This window comes from Furipterus horrens, unplaced genomic scaffold (assembly GCF_987537825.1).
Source record: "Furipterus horrens unplaced genomic scaffold, mFurHor1.1.pri manual_scaffold_17, whole genome shotgun sequence".
NCBI classification, from domain to species: domain Eukaryota; kingdom Metazoa; phylum Chordata; class Mammalia; order Chiroptera; family Furipteridae; genus Furipterus; species Furipterus horrens.
In genome coordinates this window covers 74,741,814-74,753,020 of record NW_028327187.1, presented here as the reverse complement: position 1 = coordinate 74,753,020, position 11,207 = coordinate 74,741,814, and the positions used below count along the sequence as shown (strand labels likewise).

Below are 11,207 nucleotides of genomic sequence, written 5' to 3'. Positions count from 1 at the left end.
CACCCTCACTGTTTGAGGCCAGATGCCAGGGTGCCCAGCAAAGGTGGAAGGTTGGACAGCTGGAACAACCTCTGTTGGGGGGGTGGGACTTGGCATAGTGCTATGTGGGTTGGGGACTCATACATTTGAAGGCTCAGTCACCTGCATCATGGCTTCCAGAGTCATACGTGTGTGTGTGTGTGTGTGTTGGGGGGAGGTCTGAGAATGTCTTTCCATACCACCTTCACACCCAGTTAGCCTGATCCAAGGAGACTCACTGGGTGGAAAATGAGCTGACACTTTTATTATTAGGGAGAGAGTGAGAAAGGAGGGCAGAGGGCAACTAGAGAGGTGAAGAAGGAAAGTTCCCCTCGCCTCACCCTCTTTCCTTCCTCCTTGGCTCCCTGGGATATCTATCTCATGGGCAGGCACTGGCCGGGGTAGAATCCATGGGCCACACACCACTCTGCTGCAGCCCCTCCTCATACCCCGTGCCAAGGAGCTGACTTCATGGGCCCCTCACAATCCAGAGCCAGTTCCCAGTAGGCCCTCCTCTCTATGTGAATACCAGGGCCAGCCTCTGGCAGGCAGCTGAGCTTTGTGGAGCCTCTGGAAGGAAAGCGCCCCCTGGCTTCTCAGGAGGAAGTGTCCTTGGCCAGGAAGGAGCTGGCAGTGGCACAGGACTCCTCTTGGGGCCCCAGGCTGGGTGGGGCGTGCCTCCGAGTGCAGAAGAACAGGCTGCGCAGCTCTGAAGAGACACTGCTGCTGAAGGAGGCATAGATCCAGGGGTTGGTACAGCTGTTGAGGCTTCCCAGCAGCATGAGCAGCACGAAGGGGGGCCCTGTGTAGGTGGAGGAGAAGGGTTGGGGCTGAGTGTGGCCAGGCAGGGGTGCGACCCCATGTGCCTGCTAGGAACTGAGTCCGTGTACGTGTGTTGGGGTAGGGGTGAGTAGAGGTACATATGCATCCAAGCCCCAGCCCTCCCCATAGCCCTAGCCACAGCCACACCCACCTTCCAGAGGTGCGTCCGGGTCCCATGCTGCCCAAAGTTGCACAAGGAAGAAGGGCGCCCAGCACAGCACATAGACAGTTACAATCACCAGCGTCATCCTCACGGTCTTGGCCACAGCTGCTGACACAGGGGCTCCCTCACTGGAATTGCCTGTCCGATGCCTTCCTTGGTGCCGCCCAGCCCTCTCTGCTGGCCCTGGCACCAGGCTGGCATGAATCTCCCGGAAGATGAGCACCTGACAGGCAGCAATGCCCAAGGCAGGTGCTACAAATACCATTATGGCAATCCAGGTGACATAGGCACGGACACCCCAGGGTTCGACAAAGCGGGCCCAGCAGTCAAAGACCCCGCTGCCATCTCCCACATCACGCCGGGCAAAGATGAAGAGCTGGGGCAGGCTGAAAAGGAGCGAGAAGGCCCAGGCCACCAGCACTGGCCGGTTCCAGTGAGCTCCACCTCCATGGCGGTATGCCAGCATGGGGCGGCAAATGGCACGGTGGCGGTCCAACGTCATGGCCAGGATCATGTAGGAGGAGGCATACATGCCCACCATCTGCAGGTACTTGACGGCCCGGCACAAGGCATCAGGCCCTTGGAAGCGGTCGGTGGCATCCCAGGCCAGCTGGGGCAGCACTTGGAACAGAGCCACGACCAGGTCAGCCAGGCACAAGTGGCCAATGAAGACATGCATAGGTGCCCAGCGGCCACGACGGCCCCGCCGCGCCAGGGCCCCCAGCACCAAGCCATTGCTCAGGGCCACAGCCACAAAGACTACAGAGAGCAGGGCCAGCTCCGCCTGGGCTAATAGCTGGTCCCGGGTGTCCACAGGCTCCTCCTTGCTGCTGTTGCCAAGTGGGAGAGGTCGAGAGAGGGGTCGAAGCACAGCTGGGCAAGGATGGGGGAAGAGGGTCAAGTTAGGGAGTGTGCTGTGCAGGGGACTAGAGAGCCCAAGGAGATTCCAACTAGACAAACAGAGCCAGTGGCCTGGATCTTCTGCTTTCTTCCCACTGGCAGAGCACACACCATCTCCCCACCTCACATGATACAGAGGGAATGGTAGCCCCAGTCGCCCCCTGGGCAGCCTTGAGGGAAGGGTGAAAGAAGTCTCTGAAAGAGGGGCTTCTTGGCTTGCTCCAATCCCACTCAGCCCATGTGGCTCATCCCAGTGCGGGGAGGGGTAGGGACCCAGTGGCTAGAACCTTACCAGAGGTGGTAGAAGCCATGAGCATGATGAGGCCAGGGCAGGTATCCTGGGCACCTGGAGGAGATAGGGTGGCGAGTTCAACCTTCCATCCAAAGGGTCAGCCCTGCTGCCCAGAGTCTCTGGACAGAGGCCCTTAGAAAGGTGCCAGGGTGGCAGAGTGTCTGTGTGTGAGGTGGGGTGGGGCTGGGGGCTCCAGCCTGTGCATGCAACTGTGTATGCATACACGTGTGTGCATACGTGTGTTTTCCAGCAATCAGACACTGGAGTGTGTGTGTGTGTGTGTGTGTGTGTGTGTGTGTGTGTGCATGCGCACACGGCTGTTTTCTAGAGATCAGGAGCTGGGAGTACACCCTTTGCTCAATCAATGTTGGTGAGTTCCGGCCCCACTGAGCCAGGCATGGACCTCAAGACCCTGCTACACTCCTCCCAGGACTGGGCAGGGGAAGATAGAGAGAGGGACAATGAAACAGATTGACAAACTGAGCCTAGGACCCACCTAGGCAGTCCATGAGACCCAAGACAAACATCTAGAACCCCATGCCCTAACAGAGGCCAAGAGAGGGGCCATGGGAGAGCTGAGGACTGGGTGTGAAGGGCCAGCATGCCCCCGGGGCCCCTTGCAGCCTCTTACCTGGCTGGGCTCCTGGGTTTCTGGGAAGCTGGGCAGCAGCGGCTCCGAAGGTGTCCCAGGAGCTCAGATCTGCTCTCCATCGCCTGCCCCGCCTCAACCCAGCCTCTGGGAGTGACCTACCCAGGAGGGGACTTCCTCCCCAACTCCTCATGCACCTCCCCTGGCCTCCTGCCTGTGGCACCAGGAAGGACTGCTTCTCTTCCTGCCCCCAGCCCCTCCCGGGTCTTTTCCCAGGACTCCTTTCCCCTACTCCATTCCTGAGGGCCTTGAGGCTAGTCCACAGCTTGGCTCAGCTCTGACCACAAGGCCAGTTACCCTGTACAGGGCCCAGCTTACTAGAATGTCAGGTCAGGCAGGGCTTTGGGAGATCACTTAGTTCAGCGTCTCCATGTATATGTGGGGAAACTGAGACCAGAGATGGGTGCGACTGGCTCAGGATCATACAGTTTTTTTTTGTGTGGCAAAGCTTGACTCCTCTTTCCCAAGCCAGGCTCCTTCTGTTTCTCTTTGGACAGGGGTAAGGAAAGGGTGAGAGCTTAAGAAATCCCCACTAACTCAGAGGGAGGCCCTCCCAGGCCCATGAAGTCCCCTCCCCCTTATCAAGTAGGGCCAACCGGAGATGAGGGACAGGAAGGGAGGAGGTGCGGTGAGATTAAGCCAGGTCTCAATGTGCCCTGTGAGATCCAGTTTCCTCCTCAAGGCCTAGGGGGAACCAAGGACACCCATGCCCTCTTCCTCTTCCCTTACCTGAAACTGCCTGTCCTAGGAGGAGGGGGCTTCTGAGCTCCTGCACTCATGCATATTCCAGCTTTCCCTCTCCCTCCCTCATCCCCTCTCCTCCCTGTATCTCGCCTTCTTCCTCTCCCTCCCTCTTCTCCCCTGCCCCCCACAACCTCACATGTGCCCACAAACAGCCATATGCCCACAAAGGCATACACATGGCATCGTAGACACAGACATACATTGACATTCCTGCACCCTGTGTGGAGGGCCTGAGAGAGGAGCTTCCCTGCCAGGGTCTGTAGGGAATGACCTTCCCTGCCTCCTCTCCCTTTCTCAAGCTACAGGACTCCCTTCAACCTCCAGCCCATTGGTTTCCCCAGTCCAGGCACCCTCTTTCCTCCCCTCCGCTGCCCTTGCCACAGGCCTTGACCTCCTCAGCTTAGGCTAGCCCAGCCCAGCCCAAGGCAGTGGCCTGCACACTGCCAAGGGCCAGGCTCTCACCTGAGTTCAGCTCTTTTTTCCTGTTTGTCCATCTTCTCTGTTGACCTGCAAGTCTAGAGACCAAAACAACCCCTCAATGATCAGGCCCAAGTACAACCAAGGCCAAGGCCTCCTGTTCCTAGCCAGAGAGACTGGCTGTGCCCCAGCCACTCCCAGCCTCTAACCGGGCAGCAGGGGATGTGAGGGCAGATGTCTTATACACTCACCACACCCCTACCCTACACACTGCACACACTATACCTACACATGCCACACACATAGCACGCAGTGCACACATGCACACTGCACACACAAACACCTTACCCCCCGACATTACACATGTGCCGGCCTCGAGTGGCCTCTGTGGCCTTGGTCCCCGAGATTCTCCCAGCCTTGCAGTCAATATGGGATCTCCTTGGTCCATACCAGGAACTGAGGTGCCTGCAGAGGAGCATATGCCCCTGCTTGGCCATTCACCCTCTGTGTGACCTTGCACAGGATATGCCCAGCTCTCTGCACCTCAGATTACTCCTCTGTACACTGGGAACCTAATAATCGAAGGTTGACCCGAGGTGATGGGATGGGCTAAGACCTGGAGCCAGCAGGTGATGAGCCTCCAGAAGCGTCTGCTTTCACTACATGTAGGACCGTGCTTGAGGCTGGGGAAGGAAGCTCCTGGGATTGGTCAGGAAGTGGTACCAGCCTTCCCAGCCAATCATTTCCTTATGAGTTTCTCTGCTTGGATTTGATAGAGGCTATGCAGGGCTAGATCCCAGAGGAGAGCAGATGCAGGGCGGGGCCCCTGAGCCATGAGGCCAGGCCCGTGACCATCTCTGTTCTGCAAACTCCTGGTTTCCTGTTGTTGAGCCCAGGGAAAAGTCTTGGGGAAGGCCACCCCACCACACACACGTGGTCCTCTCTGGGCTCCAAGAAGCAAGAGGAGGGGTTTGTGTCCACACCAAAGCCAGAACATAAAGGGAAACTGCTCACAGAACCACATCCCCTCCCCTGGGTCAACCAGAACAAGTACAGGTGCACCTCTGAGGAATTGAGACCTACCAAGGCTAGAGAGTGTGCCAGAGAGTCTGGTTTTTCAGCTAAGAGCCCAGAAGGCTCTCAGGAGCCCATGGGTGCACGTGCTGACATTGTATGGGCACTGTGCCAAGTAAGAGGCCAGGCCTGGCTGAGTCCCACTGCCTGCAGCGAGGAACCAGCCAGAGGTGAGGACTCAGTCAGGCCCTTGCCCCAGCCATCCCACAGGGGACAAGAAAGATGGGGCCTGACAGCAATTTCTGAGAAGAGAAGAAAGGCAGACTGGATTATTCACTGTCAGGGTCACATGAGTCAGCAGAGATGGCACCAGGCTGCTCAGAAGCCCCTGCCCTGTGGGCAGCATGAACTGAGAGCAGGGTACCTATGTGGAGACAGGCAGAATGGGTGGGGTCCTGGAGAGGAAAGAGAAGACAGGATCCATGAGAAGTATTTGAGGGGGTGGCTTAACCAGCCCACGCTCACCCTGGGGGAGCATTGGGAAACTCATTCTGGAAGGCTGGAGAAGGGCCTGGCCATGGGGCTGACCTGATACCCTCAGTGGATCTCAGGCCTAGGACAAGACTGACCAGACACCCTCCCCATTCCCTCAGTCCTCCCAGTGCAGCACCCTCGGCCCTGCTTTCTACCGTCTCCCTCTAAGACTGCATTTGCAGAAAGAGTTCTGTGGGTGGTCAGGGTGTGGGCCTTTGTCTCCTTTAGCTGAATGTCTGAGCAGAAGAGGATAGGTGCTCCCAGGAAGCAGGGGGCACTGACTATCCCAGGTGTCAGCTGCCTCAGCAGAAGATCAGAGCTGACAGGACCCCAGATATGCCTGTCCTGATCTATCACTGGCTCTCTGTAATAAGAACATTTTGCTCAAAAAACAGCAAGTTCTTCTGGCCCTGCACTGTGGGTGTGGAGGTGAAAGGACCTGGGCCCTGCCAGGGGGGGCACGGGGTTTTGTGTAAAAGGAGTGGGAGCAGAGATTCCAGAAAAAGCACTCAGGAGAGAAATGGTGGGACATGGTTAATGCCACCAGGTAGTGGGGATGGAGAGGAAAGGCATTTCTCAGGCCCTGGATAGAGCATTGAAAAAAAAATTGGGATGAAAGAATAAGAGGAGCCAGCTAAAGACATGAAGAAGAAGTGATGAAAAACCAGGAGAGCTTGGCTTCATAAGGCTGGGAGAAGAGACAGGTTCCCCAAGGGAAGGAAGGACACAAGCAAGCTGCTGAGAGGACATGTCCAGGGAAGGAGACAGGAGCCCCAGCTGGGCATCCCTCCTGACTGGGTGTGCGCTGTAGATGGCAGATCCTGCATGGCAGTGAGAAGAATGAATACACTCACACCAACTGAAATGATACATAAAGAGCACAATGAGGAGAGGTCAGTGTTGTTCAAAAGCCTAGGAGAAGTTTGCATGGGGTGAAAGAGCATTGGGTCAAAGGATGGAATCAAAGTGGGGAAAGTGTGCATGTGTGCATGTAAGTGTTCACGGGGACATGCATGGGCCAAGTGCAACAGGGGGACAGGGTGTCCACTGATCTGAGGGCCAAAAGTGAATAGTAACTTTGAAAATTAGACAAAACCTGTTTGAAAGTTGTAGGGGGGAGGAGAATGATACCTGATGGATTAGGAGCCCTGCAGCCTGGGAGGGACAAGGGTCCCCAGGAACCTCTGGGGTCACCACTCTCCTGGGCTGAGGAGTGGTGTTTCATTGGGATTTTATTTTGCATTTTCCTTATGACTGATGGTGGTGAGAATCTTTTCATACACTTATTTGCCATTTGTATATATTTGTTGGCGAAGTATGTAGTCAAACCTTTTGTCATTTAAAAAATTTATTGAGGGGGGAGAGAGAGAGAGAGGGAGAGAGAGGGGGGAGAGAGAGAGGAAGAGAGGGGGGGAGGGAGAGAGAGAGAGAGAGAGAGGGAGGGAGAGAGAGAGAGAGAGAGAGAGAGAGAGAGAGAGAGAGAGAGAGAGAGAGAGAGAGCGCAACATTAATTTGTTGTTCCACTTACTGATGCATTCATTGGTTGCTTCTTGTGCCCTGACCAGAGATTGAACCTGCAACCTTGGCATATTAGGATGACGCTCTAACCAACCAAGCTACCCAGTCAGGGCCTGTCAAGTTTTTTAAGTTTTCTCAATTACTGAGTTGTAAGAATTTTTTCATTTTTTAAATGTATTTATTGTTTTTCTATTACAGTTGTCCCACTTTTTCTCCCATTGCTCCCTCCCCACCCAGCCCACCCCTCCTCCCACAGTCAGTCCCCACCCCGTTGTCCATGTCCATGGATCATTTAAACTAGTTCCTTGACTAGACCCTACCCCTACTTACCGCTCTTCTCCCCCCAACCCTGTAACTGTTAGTCTGCTCCTCATTTACATGCCTCTGGTTCAATTTTGCTTGTTTGTGCTGTTCATTAGTTTCCCGTATTAGGTTATATCATGTGGAATTTTTCTTTCATTGCCTGGCTTATTTCGCTAAGCATATTCTCTCTAGTTCCATCCATGTTATTGCAAATAGTAGGAGTTCCTTCTTTCTTTCTGCTGCATAGTACTCCATTGTGTAAATGTACCATAGTTTTTTGATCAACTCATCCACTGATGAACACTTAGGCTGTTTCCAGCACTTGGGTATTTTAAATAGCGCTGCTATGAACATAGGGGTGCATAGGTTCTTTTGAATTGGTGTTTCAGGATATTTTGAATATAATCCTAGCAACAGAATTGCTGGTTCAAAAGGTAGTTCCATGTTTAGTTTTTTGAGGAAATTCCATACTGTTTTCCATAGTGGCTGCACCAGTCTGCATTCCCACCAACAGTGCAGTAGGGTTCCCTTTTCTCCGCATCCTCACCAGCACTTGTTGTTTGTTGATTTGTTGATGATGGCCATTCTGACAGGTGTAAAGTGGTATCTCACTGTGGTTTTTATTTGCATCTCTCTGATGGCTAGTGATGTTGAGCATACTTTCATGTGCCTATGGACCCTCTGTATGGCCTCTTTGGAGAAGTGTTTGTTCAGGTTCTTTGCCAATTTTTTAATTGAGTTGTCTGTCTTCTTGGTATTGAGACGTATAAGTTCTTTATATGTTTTGGAGCCATCAATCCCTGGTCTGAGGTATCATTGGCAAATATGTTTTCCATATGGTTGGTTCCCTTTACATCTTGCTGATGTATTTTGTTGAGCAGAAACTCTTTGGTTTGTTGTAGTCCCATTTGTTTATTCTTTCCTCTATTTCCCTTGCCTTAGGAGATATATTGGTGAAGCTATTGCTATGTGGGATATCTGAAATTTTCTTGCCTGTGTTTTCCTCTAGGACTTTTATGGTGTCACAGCTTACGTTTAAGTCCTTTATCCATCTTGAATTTATTTTGGTGCAAGTTGGTGGTCTGGTTTTATTTTATTGCATGCCCCTGTCAAGTTCTCCCAGCACCATTTGTTGAAGAGGCTCTTTTCACTCCATTTTATGTTCCTTCCCCCTTTTTCAAATATTAGTTGACCATAGAGACCTGGGTTAATTTCTGGGCTCTATTCTGTTCCATTGATCTATATGTCTGTTCTTATGCCAGTACCAGACTGTTTTCATTATACTGGCTTTGTAGTATAGTTTGATGTCAGGTATTGTGATTCCTCCTACTTTGTTCTTCTTCCTCAAGATTGCTGTGGCTATTTGGGGTCTTTTTTTGTTCCATATAAATTTTTGAAGTATTTGTTCTAGGTCTGTGAAATATGTCACTGGTGTTTTAATAAGGATTGCGTTGAATCTATAAATTGCTTTGGGTAGTATGGACATTTTAATGATGTTGATTCTTCCCATCCATGAACATGGTAAATGCTTCCATTTATTTGTAGCTTCCTTAATTTCTGTCTTCGGTGTTATGTAGTTTTCTGAGTACAGGTCTTTTACCTCCTTCGTTAAGTTTATTCCTAAGTACTTTATTTTTCTTGTTGCTATAGTAAATGGGATTTTTTTCTAGTTTCTATCTCTGATATTTTGTTGTTGGTATACAGAAATGCCTTCAATTTCTGAATATTGACTTTGTACCCTGCTATTTTACCAAATTCATTTATTAGGTTGAGTAGTTTTTCATGGAGTCTATAGGGTTTTCTATGTACACTCTCATGTCATCTACAAATAATGACAGTTTTACTTCCTCTTTTCCAATTTGGATGCCTTTTATTTATTTTTTGTTGTCTGATTGCTGTGGTTAGAACTGCCAACACTATGTTGAATAGGAGTGGAGAGAGTGGACATCCTTGTCTTGTTCCTGATCTCAGGAGGAATGCTTTCAGTTTTTGCCCATTGAGTATGATATTGGCTTCAGGTTTCTTGTATATGGCCTTTATTATGTTGAGGTATGCTCCCTTTATTCCCATTTTGCTGAGTGTTTTCATCATAAATGGGTGTTGTACTTTATCAAATGCTTTTTCAGCATGTATTGATATGATCATGTGATTTTTGTCTTTCATTTTGTTTATGTGGTGTATTACCCTTATTGATTTGCAAATAGTAAACCATCCTTGCATTTCTGGGATAAATCCCACTTGATCATGGTGTATGATCTTTCTAATGTGTTGCTGGATCCAGTTTGCCAATATTTTGTTGAATCATTCCAATTTTATTATATGTGCTGCTGAAGCAAACACTGAATTTTTTCATTTTTTAACGTATTTTGTGTACAAATCCTTTAACAGATATGTTTTCCGAATATTTCCTCCCAGTCTGTGGCTTGCCTTTTAGAAAGCAAACATTTTAAATTTTGATGAAGTCTAATTTTAACTGTTTCTTTTTCATGGTTTTTGTTTTTTGTGTCCTATCTAAGATGTCTAATCCAATGTTACAGATATTCTTCTATGGTTTCTTCTAGAAGGTTTTGTATTTCTAGCTCTCATATGTAGGTCTGGGATTCATTTTGAGTTAGATTTTGTGCATGGTATAAGGTAAAGGACCAGGTTCATTCTTTAGCATGTGAATAACCAGTTATTCTTGTACCTTTTGTTCAAAAGCCTGTCCTTTCCTCATTGAATTTCTTGGCACCTGTGTCACAAATTGATCCTGTGTGTGTGTCTATTTCTGGAGTCTCAGTTCTGTTCCATTGATCTGTATCCTATCCCTATACCAATGCCACTGTCTTGGTTACTGTAGATTTATAGTAAGTCTGCAATACCGGGTCGATGCGCGGAGTGGACGGAGCAAGCTCCTATTCCATCTCAGAGAAGGAAAACTCTGACTCCAAAAAACCTCCGCTGCCTTGCGGCATACCTCTTCAGGGGAAAGGCTAAGGGAGTAAACCCCGACAGAAAATCCGGAGCCGGAGTCCCTAAGGCGGTTTGACGTTGTAGTCAACACCGGCAACTCCTGCGGCGCACCTGAAGCCAAGCTGTATTGACTCCGTCTTTCCCTTGGACCCTTCAGCTGCAAAGAGGGGTGGGGGGTCTGCTGCATGGGCAACAGCAGACCCTCCATATCACCCTGCCCAGGCTCTGTAGCTTCAATTTCACTGGAGAGGACACTCCAGCGTCATCGCAAGATGTCGATTTAACACGGGAGGAGACAGATACCGTGTCACTCCCGAGTCGGACTGCACAGCCATTCTCGGCGGTGCAGATAGACTCTTAAGAAGCTACACCATCGTCTCTCGAGACGGACGGCTGCCGACGATAGTAAGTCTTGAACTTAGATAGTATAAATACTTCAACTTTGTCTTTCCTCAAAATCGTTTTGGCTAGTCTAGGTAATTTACATTTCCACGTATATTTTAAAGTCAGCTTGTCAGTTTCTACAAGAGAAGAAAAGAGGATCTGGATTTTAATTGCCAATACATTGACTCTGTAGATAAATATGAAGAGACTTGACATCTTAACCATAATGGGTCTTTCAACCCATGAATAGGCTATTTATCTCCATTTATTTAAGTTTCTTTCTTTCTCTCAGCAATATTTTACCATTTTTGCTTATAGGTTTGCACATATGTTATTAATTTATCCTAAGTATTTTATATTTTTGATGTTATTGTAAATGGTACTTTTATTTTTTTATTGATTATGCTATTACAGTTGTGCTAATTTATCCCCCTTTACCCACTCCAGCCAGAACGGCCCACTCCCTCCGGCGACCCCCCCTCCTTTGTTCATGTCCA

General features: G+C 50.0%; 1 protein-coding gene across 1 annotated transcript; it reads right to left on the bottom strand.

The window, feature by feature from the left end:
* Positions 1-261: 261 nt before the first annotated feature.
* On the bottom strand, positions 262-3,210 carry AVPR2 (arginine vasopressin receptor 2). Its single transcript, XM_090264570.1, has 4 exons — positions 2,827-3,210; positions 2,196-2,249; positions 992-1,876; positions 262-820 (listed from the first exon to the last, which is right to left on the bottom strand). The coding sequence occupies exons 1-4, from the start codon at positions 2,975-2,977 to the stop codon at positions 615-617; spliced, it is 1,296 nt and encodes a 431-aa protein (XP_090120696.1). The 5' UTR covers positions 2,978-3,210; the 3' UTR covers positions 262-614.
* Positions 3,211-11,207: the final 7,997 nt, after the last annotated feature.

Bases quoted from the DNA above. Each gene is read 5' to 3' on its own strand.
- AVPR2 (XM_090264570.1), bottom strand. From the start codon at position 2,977: ATGAGGAGTTGGGGAGGAAGTCCCCTCCTGGGTAGGTCACTCCCAGAG. The intron at 1,877-2,195 runs GTAAGGTTCTAG...ATCCTTGCCCAG, and splicing joins CATGGCTTCTACCACCTCTG to CTGTGCTTCGACCCCTCTCT. The intron at 821-991 runs GTGGGTGTGGCT...CCACCTACACAG, and splicing joins CCCGGACGCACCTCTGGAAG to GGCCCCCCTTCGTGCTGCTC.